Below are 14,401 nucleotides of genomic sequence, written 5' to 3'. Positions count from 1 at the left end.
ATGTGGAATCCCATACACTACCTACCCTTATCCATATCATATAGGCTATCACAATCTACCCCCATTAAATTCCCGATGTCCTCGTCAGGCTTGTGCATTGTAAGTGGCACGACTCAAGTCCCACATTTCTGGTTGGGATAGACTCTGATACCATTTGTAACGCCCCAATAGAAGACTCAAACCACATGATCTATATTCTAAAAAGACTAGTCAATGATACAATTAGAACCCCATTGAAACCTTATAAAGAGCAAGAACTTTTCATTCCCAAGCAATGTGGGATCCCATACACCACTTATCCTTATTCATATCATATGGGGTATCACAAGTGTACCTGTAAATTCCAACATTCTACTCATAAAGTTGCAGATTTTCATCCAGAGGTAACTCATCCTCCCAATTATTACAGCGAGAGAAAACACTATCAATCCAATAGGACATATTACAATAGAAACAACTACTACTGCAGCGAAGCTTTATGAAAATAAGGTAGTTGATAAAACAATCTTTTTTTAAAAAAAAAATAACATAAAAAAGGGTTAGAGAGGGTAATCTAAGGTGGTTTCAATTGATAAATCAATGACTAATGGAGTATCCACCGCAATAGAAATATAGTGTAAGGGGAGCAAATTGAGTCTTGAGAGGAACATCACACTAGAGTCAATTGAAATGGAAGTTGAGCAAACAGATTGATTGCAATGCACCGATAACTCAAAGGTTCAAGATGTTCAGATGTCGTCTTGTTGCTAGGGGTGTAAATTTAAACCGGAAAACCGGACCGGACCGGACCGAACCGGACCGGTTGGTCCGGTTTTGAACCGGTCCGGTCCGGAACCGGTTCCTATTTTATGAAAACCGGCCGGTTCCGGTCCGGTTCCGGTTCCGTAGTTTTTGGAACCGGACCGGACCGAACCGGACCGGTTAGAAAAAAAAAATATAAAAATTAATTTATATATTATACAAAATATTTATATATATAATATATAATTATATGTTAAATTTTTATATATAATATATATAATTATATATCATATATGAAAAAATTTTATATTATAATTTATAAATAATAACATAAAATGTTAATCTTAAATATGAACATTTGTAATTTATTTGATCATATGTTATTAATATAATTATATATAAGATAATGTTGTTATAATTTATAAAATAAAAGTTTAATCTTAAAGATAAAAATTTAATTGATCATATGCTTTAAGCATAATATATATATTAAATTTTTAATAATATTTTATAATAAGAATTAACACTTTATTATATGTTTTTTACATTTAAAAAAAACCGGAAAATCGGACCGGACCGGACCGGAAACCGGTAAAACCGGAAGTACCGGTTTAGGAGGGTAATCGGGGCGTAATCGGTTTTGAAAAATACAAAACCGGTACATACCGGTTCGGTCCTAGATTTTGTCCAAAACCGGACCGGACCGGACCGGTTACACCCCTACTTGTTGCACTTATTCATGACTTCAGACATGTCGCCTTTGGCACTCAGGGGACTCTCTCATAAGACTTGTTTGGTATAGCATTCTTAAGAATTTCTATTCTATACATAAAATAAACAAGGGTTATGAACATCTAAGGAGAGAGAGAGAAAACAAAAGTTGAGAGAGCGAGAGAATATCTAAGAAAACTGGATTTACCATTGAGAATACCGATTTCTATGCATTTCGAGTATTACAGTTATGAATTATGAAATACATTGTAGATTTTTCTTTTATTTTTCTGGGAAATATATATGTGGACATCGTCAATGGAAGATCTTCCGAACGACACCATAAATGAAAAATAACCAGCTGCTAAAAGGGAGCCTTTAAGTGTAAAAACTTCAACTCTATCTCAAAACCACTTAAAACAAATTAGGGGTTCGAAGATTCACAGAGGTCAGAGGGCGATGAGCAATCGGAGGAACCACTGGAAAAAAATTCTACAGGCCGGCATGCTGGTACTCCCCCAAACATTTTGTGATAGCCTCACTAGCCTTCTGCACTCCTGCTCGTTCCTCTTGTTTTTTCTTCTCCCTGAAAGCCAAGTTCATTGACGAAGAATACTATGGTTTATTTCACCAAATACAAAGTAAAATGATTACTGGTATGGTAAAACCACATAAAGTAATTCTTCATTATCGATTGGTATGTCCGAAGGACCTACCCAACCCCACCCCACCCCAGTTCAACCCTTTGCCATCTCGAGGAAGGCCAAGTGACTTAAGAGCAAAATGAAAAAAAAAATAAAAAAACCATACAGTGATGCAGAAATTTTCCAATACAACTAGAGTTTGCACTCTGGAAAAAGGTCCATCATAATATAAGGACTTGAAGTTCGAACCCAACTTGTGGTCTCATGCAAATTTAATAAGGATTGTCTACGGTTTTAGAAACTTAATGAGTCTCATGCCCACAGGATTTAACTTCCTTTCCACCATGCTACGGTTTGGAAATTCTGATCCTTTGTGTAAGGTTATAACAGAAGACTGTTCAATCTTCATGTCTTGAAAACTTATAGTATAGCAGACCTTTTCCAGTCGACTTAAATATAATTTTCAAGCTCATGAACTAGACGACATGCCAGTCCAGGAAGACGATATAGTAGCACGAAATGAAAAGGTACTAAAACAAAATACAGATTTCAAGTTTAGTATATGTTTTTACCTATCCATGTATTCCTTTAGCAGCTCTTTTGCCTGAACCAACTTGGAAAGCAGATTGCGATATACATCAAGGTCCCGATCCACACTTCTTTTGTTAACATTCAAGGACGCACAGAGCTGTTAGGAAGCAATGAGAGTTATTGTCAAACCATTAGTCGTAAACAATTATACATCAGCTCCACACTAAACTTTGTTGCTAACAATTTTTTTTCAAGTACAACAGAATTTAAAATCAAATAGGTCATTGTGTGATTCTGTGTCGAGATTTACCTCTCATTTTCATCTGAACTTTCAGCCATTTAAAAAAAAAAAATACACAAATCAGATCCATAGATATTTAGTAATGAACTTGAGCAGGTGCATTGCCAGAAAATGTCTGATGGTACAAGAGTGAGGCCAAATATGTTCGTCAGCCCTATACATATGAATATGCTTACCCCAAAATGGTACAAGTGAAAGTTCTTTCCACTTGATGAACCGGTACTTTAGAGCATATTTTAAATTACAAATCTCCAAACACACGTCTTTTCTAATTTTCTCATAATCTTCAAGAGCAAGAAAGTTGATTGACTTACTATATATCCACCAGTAAATTCATCATTATGGGTAGAAAGCAGACACAGAAGAACCCCATATTATGCTTCAAAAATCATCCCATAGAAAAACGAGCTTAAAATAGAAGGGCTAGGTTAATGGTGTAACCTTTTCTAAAATTGCGGGTTCAGTTGCATTTGCCAACTCAAGAAGACGAAAGAGCCCAACAGCAAAGAAACGGCTGTAGCTGAAACTCCCCTTACCCCCGGCTCTTTCTGCAATGTCCTTTAATATCCCCTCAACTTCTCCTTCTCTGGATGCAAACTCAACTAATGAACTAGCAGTTTGCGCCCGAGCCCACTCTTCCAATTTTTGTGCATCAATTCTGTGGTGTGTATCAGGAAATTAATCAATGTTAAATTACTAATGCTTCTCTTAAAATTTGAAAAGCGCTTTACAAAATATGGTGCAAATGTTCTTTAAGTACATGCATCAACTACTTATTTGAAAAATGTGCTCAAGAGCATATCCAAAGATTGATTGCTTCCCTTCCACAATCAGTCTACTGAAGAGGTAATTGATGATAGTCATATAATTAGGACAGTTTCTTTTCAGTGGAAGAAACCTCTAACTTTTGTAAGCATCCATCCCATATTTTCGTGCAGGTTATATTCACTCAGCTTACCTTTTATCCCTTTTTTAGAGCTTTATACATATACGGTATGCTTTTTGTGCCACTTATCTAGCTTAGCTGGATTTCTCTTAATTGCCATACATGGTGAAAAATTAGCAAGTTGCAATAAAACAATCTTCCCAGCATAAATGATCACCAATATCCCAATGCTCATGTTGTAATAAGGAACAATGCGGTATCGTCCCATCAAAACGTAAAAATGAAAGTACTGAAATGAAAGGAGGCAGTACAGGAAGATAAGAAATAATTTAGTCAAACCTATATTGTTCTGGGTCCTCCTTCAGTGCCTTTATGTATGCTTGGAAGATGGCATCTCGATCCTCATCACTAGGGTATCCATCCATGAGTTGATCATACACAGTAACAAAACCGAGGGCAAACACAGGGTCATAACGGTATGTTCTCTTGTACTTCATCAAATGTTGCTGGACAATCAGCTCCTGGATAACATTGTTGTAGACAGTGGGAATAGGCCGCTTATATGACTTGAGGAAATTCAACTTCGTCTCAGATACAGTGGGCAATTCTGCAAAGAAAGTAAAATAAAATCACGACAAGGAGAGATATTAAGGATCTTTTGTTCTTCTTCTTCCTCTGGCTAGGAATGATAAAATAATCTGAAGCAGAAAACATTAATCATATGGGATACAAAACCTCTGATCCTATTCAAGCATTACAATTGGAAATGAGAAATCCTGAAGGATTCAGCATGCCATTGTAAAAAGACTATCTCATCAAGTTTATTTTCAAATCAATGGAAGGGGTGGCTTAAAGAATTGAAAAGGGATAAATAAATAAATAAATAAATAAATAAATAAAAAAAGTCACATGGCTATGGTCATCATTTTGGAGTAGAAACATTATTTTGAAAAACATATAATCACTTAATGAGAAGCCAAATGGCTAAAGAAACATCAACGCAAATCATTTTCCCACAAAAAGAAAAAGAAAAAGAAAAAGAAAGAGTTATCTGAAAGATTGATGAAGAAAAATCCATACCTTTGAAAATTTTCCAACAAAAGAAAAGCAAAGAAGCTTAAATTCCCATTGGATAGAGATGCAAGATTATACTTCATAAGATTAGTTAGGGCATTGAATAAATTTGAAAAAATTTCCAACGTAAGGAAATCAAAGAAGCTTAAACTCCCATTGGATAGAGATGCAAGATTATCCTTCATAAGATTAGTTAGGGCATTGAATAAATTTGAAATCTTGATAATTTCCATTTTAATACAACCGGTAATTCAAAACAAAACACAAAAGAAAAAATAACAATGTCAATATTTTTTTTTTTTTTTTGATAAGTAAAAATAACAATGTCAATATAACCAGCAATAACAAATTCACAATCCTCCTTCACTGCTCTCCACATATCTTCTTGGCAGTCTCTGCGGGCACTAAAATTAACCAGTTTAACGAGGTATCCAACTGAAACAATAACATGACCTCGACATAAGTTTTTGTGGAAACATTAGAAAGAAATACAGTTCAGATATGATGAGTCTTCTGCCTCAAATTAATTTCAAAATTCTTATTTTTCCCACACGTATGCCTTTTGAAGATGGTTAACTTCAACAACAAGCTTGAGTTATCTCAAACCATATGCATATCCAATCCAGTGACTCCAATCAAAATAACACACCAAAATACAAAAGAACACAGAAAACCCTATAGCTTCGCAATGGCAAACACATCAAGCTATTTCTTTAAAACTAACTTAATCGGAGAAACTGGAAATCGAGTTACCTCACTAACTGGAGCTTAAAAAATAATTAAATTTCTCTCAGTTATGCTCATTTTCTCAGCAATCAAACAATGCAGAGAAAATCACCTGTGGAAGTGGACATGCAATGAATAGCCAGACGAGAAGAAACCGAGGCTCGAATGCCCCCACAGTGACATGACAAGCTTGTACGGAACCGGAACCCTTCAAAATTCGTCGGCAAAGTACGAGTCGACGATACGATTGCTCTTCGCTCGGGATATTGACTCGGTACTGAGAAAGACAGAGAAGACACAGATGCCATTGTACAGAAAGTGAGAAAGCGGAAAGTTGTAATTAGTAATATTCCTGGAAAATGAGGTTCATTTACTGAGATTTTCTCGGCAAAACAGAGAGAGAGAGAGAGAGAGAGATATGAGGTCGACGGAAAGGAAGCTTATCCAGTGTGTGTGAAATTGAAACTTCATGGAGGAGCCTCTAAGAGTTCGACACGTGGATATGTGATGGTGGTGAGGCTATTTTTTCTCATTTGTTGGAGGTTTCGCAGTTGACTCCCGGACTACGGCGAGCGAGTCCGTTGAAATGCAAAAGATAAAAAAATATAACAGAAAATAATTTTTCTTTCAATCTAATTCAAATATTATATATTCGAGGAACGTAAAATATGACTACAGGGCTTATAAGTTTTGTGCAATATCTAAGAAAATATTAAATTTTTATAATTTTTTTTTTTTTCAAAGAGACCATACAAAGATTACGGGTCTTAGACTTGTACAAATTATTTTTCTTTGTATTTCCTTTTGTGAAGATTTTTTTTTAAAAATATAATTCAAGGGCATATAACTTCCATGCAATCTCTATGAAAAATGTTAAATCTTATCATTTAATGATAGAATCCACCATATTTTTTTAAATAGACTACACAACTTGCATAAGTTATTTTCCTTTCTATCTCTATTTTTTTTTATTATTATTTAAAGAAACTCGGTTTTGTCTCTCCCTATGTCCAATGACCAAGTATTATTATGTGATTAGTTTAGCTTAATAATGATTTTAACATAATGTTGTGTGTAATAGATAAAAATAATAATTACACACAAAATAAATATGAAAAGCATGTGTCTAATGCTATTTCTTTTCATCAAATGTTGGACAAGTGACTTATGTTTATATTCTGTGTGCTTGAGCTTTGTCTATATTTCAATCATAATAATAAAATTTTCTTTTATCTATCAATAAAAAACTAGCTCTATGCATAATTAATTATATCTATGAGAGGATCATGATAAAATTGCATAAGTTAGAACAAGTTTTCAAAACCTAATAAATATGTTTAGTCCGCTCAAGATGTAGACCAATTAAACAAGAAGATTAGATCGAGGTTTTACAAGATGATATGGTTCGATATGCATGAGATGTTAGAACTATTTTACAATAAAATAAGCATTATAATTTGATATATCATATCGAGTCATGCATATCAGTTTGTAAGCTTATTCTTGTAAAACAAATTTAAGTTCCAAACATTCTCTCCCCATAATCATGTCATGTATATGCAATGGTTGGCTCACGAAATGGTCTATACGACGTCATGTGCTACTAAATTAAAGAATGAAAAATAAATCTAATATAATTTTTTAAGGGTTTATTTTGTTGCATGCATGAATGCTTTGTCATAAGGTACGTATATAAAAAATTTTGGGGCAATTTAAAATGGTTTTTGGTTTTTATGCATGCGTGTACATAAACGACAGAATCAACATCTATCGTTTTGGTGATGCAAAATGGTTAATTTGTACGTCGTTTTTACCTTCATTGTTTTTGGTTGGGGGTGGAAGAACAGACGAGGCTTGTTGCAACTTGCAATGTATATATGGTTTAGGTGTCATTCTTATCCATCTGCTAAATTGTGTACGTACAAGTTATCTATCGGAGAACGTACTTGCTGCGTGTTGCAACCAAGGCAGTTCTTATATTTCTAGTGTTCCAATGTTTATATTCCTCAGAGTGATTAACTACAAATTATCATTTAAGAACGTGTCTTTTATGATAACAAAATTCATGTAATTCCTCAAAATTTAGAAAAAAAAATAATTAATTGTTACTCGATAGATCATGACTATATATTGACAAAAAGGCTCTTCAAATATTGTCACCCAGCCAGTTTTTTCTTTTCAGGTCTTTTAATTTTTTGTGAGTATTGCTAATTAATTGCTCTAAGCAAGTAGACTTATGTTCCATTTAGATGATAGGGAAAAATGGGTATGGGAGGGGGTGGAAAAAATGATAGGGAGTCTAAAACTAATGGTTTGGAGGGAAACTATGAGAGTCGAGAGGAAAGGAAAGAGAATGGGAGAAAAGAAAATATTGAGGTTACTAGTAGAGAAGAGGAAATGGTTGGAACATTGGTAAGTTTGGAGAGAAAAGAAGGTGAAGGGAAAAGAGAAAAAGTGAAGGAAGGGGACGTTTTACGTGTTAGGAGTGAAGTTGAAAAGGAAGGAGAGACGGGAGAGAATGTGCTGATAGATAAGTTGGGGGATGGAAAAAAACCTAAAATAGATATTAGTCTGAGAAAAGGAGGAGTATGGAAGAGAAAAGCAAGGGAATAAGGGATGAGAGGGGAGAATGAGGAAGTCACATTGAGTAGTTTAAAAAGAAATCATGATGCAGTGGAGGGGAAGCAGAAAAACCAAGGAGGGAAAAAAGCAAGAGGGGGGGAAGTGGAGATGAAAGAAGCGAGTACAAAGATAGTGGCGGTGGCTGGAAGTCAGCCCCGCCAAACATTATGAAAATCCTAAGTTGGAACTGCCGAGGGTTGGGGAACCCTCGGACAGTTCAGGACCTCTGTTGTATGGCAGAGGTTAAGAAACCCAGTATAATTTTTATTATGGAAACGAAAAGTGGAAGGGATAATTTTGAGTGGTTGAGGAGAAGGCTAAGGTGTGAGGGCAATTTTATTGTGAAATCAGTAGGTAAAGGGGGAGGATTATTGTTACTTTGGAATGATAAGGTGAATGTTGAAATAAAAAATTATTCACAAAGACATATAAACGCTTGGGTGAGGGATGATGAAACAAAAGAGAAATGGCTTTTTACAGGCTTCTATGGGCATCCTGAGGTGGGTAAAATGAACGAATCATGGGAGTTATTAGCTGCCCTAAAACCAAAGGGATTAAGGGGTTGGTGCATAGCTGGTGATTTCAACGAAATAATATCCAATGATGAGAAAGTGGGAGGAAGACCAAGGGCAGAGAAACAAATGGAAGGTTTTAGGGAAGTTTTAGCTAAAAGAAATCTACATGATTTAGGATGGAAGGGAGAGAAGTTTACTTGGAGCAACTTGCATGAGGATGAGACCTTCACCAAGGAAAGATTAGATCGAGCAGTTGCAAATTCAGGTTGAATTGAAGTTTTTAATGAGGTATGGGTAGAAGTCCTTGCTGCAAGAACTTCAGATCACAAGCCTATTCTGATACATGTGCTGAAAGGAAGAAATAGGAGTTGGGTTAAAAATCAGGGTTTCAAATATGAAGCCAATTGGGCTCTAGAGGAAGATTGTGAAGGGGTGGTGAGGGAGGTGTGGAATAAGGTAGAGGGATCTGTTTTTCCTTTAGAGAAAGTGAGTTTTTTCTTAAAAAAGAGTAAGGAAGCTTTCTTGAAGTGGAGTAAACAGAGAAGAAATGGGGGTCAAAGGGAAATAGAAGAAAAAACAGAAGTACTTCAACAGCTTCAGGCTGTGGAGGGTATCACTAATGTAAATGAGATAAAAAAAAAAAAAAAAAGCAAGAAAGGAGCTGAATTTATTATTGGAGAAGGATGATTTAAGGTGGAGACAAAGGGCCAAGGTTAATTGGTACAAGCTTGGAGATAAAAACACAAAATTTTTCCATGCTTGTGCCAACCAAAGAAGAAAGAGAAACACAATCAGGGAGGTCACAAATGAGCAGAACAGAAGGGTAAGTGGAAGTTCTGAGATTGAAAGAATTTTCAGTCATTATTTTGAAAATCTGTTTAGAACTACAGATCCTTCAAGTGAAGCTTTGGAAGAGTGTTTAAATGGTTTAGAGCCAAGAGTGATAGGGGAATGAATGATTTTCTATTCAAGAATTTCAATAGATCCGAAGTTGAGGAAGCTTTGAAGCAAATGCCCCCATTAAAGGCACCCGGACCAGATGACTTTGGAGTTTGCTTCTATCAAAGTCACTGGAATGTAATTGCTGAGGAGGTTTGTGAGGCTGTTTTATCTACTCTTAATGGTAATTCATGGACCCCTTCTTTGAATTATACTTTTGTAGCTCTAATACCAAAGGTAAAGGAACCTGTTTTGGTGAGTGATTACAGGCCAATTAGTTTGTGCAATGTCTTGTACAAACTAATTGCAAAAACTATTAACAATAGACTCAAGAAAGTATTATCTGAAATAATTTCTCCTACTCAGAGTGCATTCTTACCTGATAGATTAATTTCAGACAACATCATGGTAGCATATGAGTTGATATATTCAATGAAGACCAGGAAAAAATGAAGATTGGGGAGCATGGCTGTTAAACTTGACATGTCAAAGGCTTATGACAGAATTGAATGGGTTTATTTAGAAGCTGTGATGAAGAAACTAGGTTTCTGTGATAGGTGGGTGTCTCTCATTATGAAGTGTGTTTCAACTGTAACTTACTCAGTGTTGATTAATGGGAAGCCAGGAGAAGTTATTAATCCATCAAGGGGTCTGAGGCAGGGAGATCCCCTATCCCCTTTTCTGTTTATATTATGTGCTGAGGGGCTGAGTTGTTTACTTAATCAGTCAGAAAGAAGGGGAATTACAAAAGGGATACAAGTGGTTAGAGGTGGGATCTCCATAAATCACCTACTATTTGCAGATGACTGCATATTGTTTGGAAGAGCTTCTCTTGAGGAGTGGAACAAGCTGCAAGTGATTTTGAAGAAATATGAAGAGGCATCGGGACAGTTTCTCAACAAGGATAAAACATCCATATTTTTCAGTAGTAATACCCCGATAGTTGCTAAAAAAATAATTCTAGAGGCTGGTAACTCAGTAGCATGTGGAAGTTTTGAGAAATATTTAGGTCTTCCAACTATTGTAGGAAGATCTAAATACAATACTTTTAGAGTATTGAAAGAAAAGATATGGAAAAAGATTTCAAGTTGGAAGAACAATTTTTTATCCCAAGCTGGGAAAGAAGTGATGATGAAAGCTGTGATGCAGGCTATACCAACGTACACCATGAGTGTCTTTAAGTTGCCTATGAAGTTATGTAGTGAAATCAACACCATGTTTTCTAAATTCTGGTGGGGTAAATTTCAAAAGGAGGGGGGAATTCAATGGAGGAAGTGGGATAAAATGGCTGGACAGAAATTGAAAGGGGGATTGGGTTTTAGGGATTTGGAATGCTTTAATCTAGCTCTCCTAGCCAAACAAGGTTGGAGGCTTTTTCAATTCCCTAACTCTTTGGTTGCAGTAATTTTTAGAGAAAAGTATTTTAAGAATTCTAATTTTCTGGAGGTGAAACTTGGGCCCAAACCTTCCTTGATCTAGAGAAGTTTATGCAGTGCTAGAGAGGTAATCAAGGAAGGTATAAGGTGGAGAGTTGGAGATGGCAAGAAGATCAGAATCTGGGGCCATAAATGGTTGAACTCACCATCTTCCTTTACAGTGCAGTCCCCTATCACAAAGCTCAGTATAGACTCAAAGGTTGCAGAGCTTATGGTAGAGAACAAAAGAGAGTGGAATGAGGCATTGGTTAATGTCATTTTTGAGAAAGAAGAGGCAGAACAGATTTTGAGCATACCAATTAGTAGAGGATCAAGTGAAGACAAGGCAGCTTGGGGGCCAACAAAGAAAGGGCTTTTTACTGTGAGGAGTGCATACTATCTTTTACTCGAAAAGAGGAAAAGTTTGAAGGGGGAATCATCTATAGAACTTCAGAGTGATAGCAGATGGAAGAGCATTTGGGGGCTAGAAGTTCCCAACATGGTGAAGATGTTCCTTTGGAAGGCAGCAAATGAGCTTCTTCCAACAAAAAAGAACCTTTTTCTGAGAAAGATAGTTGAGGATCGTTTCTGTCCAGTGTGTTTTAAAGAAGAAGAGTCAGTCATTCATAGTTTGTGGGAATGTTCAGCAGCTAACGATGTTTGGGCAAATGACTTGAGTGGAGTCTCAAAGTGGAAAAGGGAAGGTGGAGATTTTCTGGCTTTGTGGGAGAGGTTGATGGGAGGTTTGGATAACACTAAACTAGAGGAGATAGCTATCCAGCTAAGTAAAGTGTGGCTAAGAAGGAACACTGCAGTGTTTGAAAAAAGAATTACATGCCCAAAAACGTTGATAACAACATCCATTGAGTCACTGGAGGCTTTCAAACAAGCTAACAGGTTGACTAATAGTAACAATGCAGTTCAACAGAGGATAGTGACAGTAAACAAGACTATGTGGATTCCACCAGCAGCAAACTTTGTTAAGGTTAATTGGGATGCATCTTTGGATGTAAAGGAGAGGAAAATGGGAATGGGGGTTATAATCAGAGATGAAAATGGAGAGGCATTGCTTGCAGCATGTGACAACAGAAGAAATGTCGTGAAACCTGATATTGCAGAGTGTCATGCTCTTTGGAAGGCTATGCAACTGTGTAATGATCTTAATATCCAAAATGCTATATTTGAAGGAGATGCCAAAGCTGTTATAATGGCAGTTAATAGTGATGAAGAAATTTTTTCTTACTTAGGTTCTTTAATTGATGATATTAGGAATGTATTGAGCTTTAGAAAGGATTGGCTTTTACAATTTGATTACAGGGAAAAAAATACAGTGGCACACAACTTGACAAAATCTGCCTTACACATAGTGGAGGAAAAAGTTTGGATAGAATTTGTTCCAAATTTTATTATAAATAGTCTGGAATATGATAGAAGATGTATGCAGGAAGTTAATATATGAAAGTTATGAGGTTTATTCAAAAAAAAAAATGTTCCGTTTAGATACAGAAACGGTTTTATCTCATCTTATAATTATAATTTTTTTAAATTTTCATGTAAAATATAATAAACAATTCAATTTTTTCAAATCCCAAAATAATAATAATATTAAAAAAAATATGTTATTAAACTTTCAATTTTCATCTAAAATCATCTCATCTCATTTCACTATTATTACAGAAATTCAAAACACTGTAGAAAATTAAACCTGAAGGTTATTAATTAGTAGATTTTGCCCAATGAATGGTTAGAGTTTTGCCAGCAGAGGTATACTAATTAATATTTCCTTAAATTCTTATTCAAATTTACTGACTTTAAGTGAAAGGATACAATATTTATTAAATATTTGAAATTATCCAAAAAACTTATACAATAATAATAAATATTGTAATATATGTTATTAACTTTATATATATTTCTATTTGTTTTCAAGTTTTGTACAAGAAGTCCTCAAAAAAAATTTCCTTCCTGATCAATGACTATGAGACCAGGAATCATCAATGCAAAGCCACCATTAATTCTTTCCTATTAGTGATCAGGCTTCTATATATGTAGACAACCTCATCTCTCTCTCTCTCTCTCTCTCTCTCTCTCTCTCAAGGAGAGCATTAAATTTAGATGAGTATGGAAGAAACCTTCCAAGCAGGTTCACAAATGCAAGAAGAAATTGAAGACCAAGCTCCAAGAATCACATCTTTCAAGGGCTCTGCTTGTTCATCTACTTTGTCTTTATCTACTTCAAAGCAGGTGAGAATATATCCAGGGCTGCTTTCAGTGCAGATGCCTCTGCTAAAGCTTACAGATCGAGCAAGGATAATAAGATTGTTCAAAAGGCAGAGTCCTCCCATCGGACTGTGATGTACTTAAGCTGTTGGGGCCCAATTGACCTCTAACCTTGATTTTCGAAGTGGCTTTGACATCTTAGTCTTCAGTGGCTGCTTCTTTCTAAGTCTATTGATTAATGCAGCCTTCTGTACATATTTTGGAGGTAATATGTAAGATGTTCAACAAAAGTCCTTTGAATGAATGATATATCTATATTTCTTCGATTACTATTATATTCATAAACGAATTCGTTAAATCTATTTTATAATAAAAATAATTTTATAATCTGAAAAATCACATAAAACTATATTAATTTATAAAATTATTTTTATACCTAAAATATTTTCCTTTTTGAGCTACATCTCCAGGTAAGCCGATCTAAGTGCAGGTGAAGTGGTTCACTAAGTCCGACCATCTACTTACGAAAGATATTCTTGGACAAAGAGCATTTACTCAATATTGGCGGTTCTGATCTCTTGCTAAGCTTGAAATATCAAGCTCTGGTTCACAATATTGCAGAACTTTTTCTTCAATACACAAACGTATAAATCAAGATGATGAGGCAAATAAAAATAATGCTAGGTGGCTAAGCTGTATGTGTGTGCGCGCGGCCTATATTTTTTTTCACTAGGAATTTATCAAAATACTTGTACAGAAATTGACTAACCCAAAGATTTCTCTGTCAACGCAAGACTTCTCCTTATTACCAGTCACTATAACCCTCTCAAGTCGTTCCCCTCTACTCAATTTGTTTTCACTAATTTTCAATTAAAAATTCTTCCCATCAATCACTATTCATCACTTCACATCATAAAAAAAAAATACTCTCATACTCTATTAAAAATACCCTCACACCCCATAAAAAAATTATAAGTATAGAGTGTGAGAGTGAATAGTGACTGATGCATAACATTCTTCTATCATTTTTTCGTGTAATATAGGGAAATAAAAGGAAAATCAAGTCACTTTTACTA

General features: G+C 35.3%; 1 protein-coding gene across 1 annotated transcript; it reads right to left on the bottom strand.

Moving 5' to 3' along the window:
• Window positions 1-1,638: 1,638 nt before the first annotated feature.
• LOC109004866 (protein THYLAKOID FORMATION1, chloroplastic-like) lies at window positions 1,639-6,115 on the bottom strand. Its single transcript, XM_018983573.2, has 5 exons — window positions 5,727-6,115; window positions 4,154-4,421; window positions 3,370-3,586; window positions 2,669-2,784; window positions 1,639-2,038 (listed from the first exon to the last, which is right to left on the bottom strand). The coding sequence occupies exons 1-5, from the start codon at window positions 5,920-5,922 to the stop codon at window positions 1,945-1,947; spliced, it is 891 nt and encodes a 296-aa protein (XP_018839118.1). The 5' UTR covers window positions 5,923-6,115; the 3' UTR covers window positions 1,639-1,944.
• Window positions 6,116-14,401: the final 8,286 nt, after the last annotated feature.

The sequence above is a fragment of the Juglans regia genome, chromosome 3, assembly GCF_001411555.2.
Source record: "Juglans regia cultivar Chandler chromosome 3, Walnut 2.0, whole genome shotgun sequence".
Classification (NCBI taxonomy): domain Eukaryota; kingdom Viridiplantae; phylum Streptophyta; class Magnoliopsida; order Fagales; family Juglandaceae; genus Juglans; species Juglans regia.
This window is presented reverse-complemented; position numbering and strand designations above follow the sequence as displayed.

Bases quoted from the DNA above. Each gene is read 5' to 3' on its own strand.
- LOC109004866 (XM_018983573.2), bottom strand. From the start codon at position 5,922: ATGGCATCTGTGTCTTCTCTGTCTTTCTCAGTACCGAGTCAATATCCC. The intron at 4,422-5,726 runs GTGATTTTCTCT...CTTTCTTTGCAG, and splicing joins TTGCATGTCCACTTCCACAG to AATTGCCCACTGTATCTGAG. The intron at 2,785-3,369 runs GTTACACCATTA...GCTTCCTAACAG, and splicing joins AACCCGCAATTTTAGAAAAG to CTCTGTGCGTCCTTGAATGT.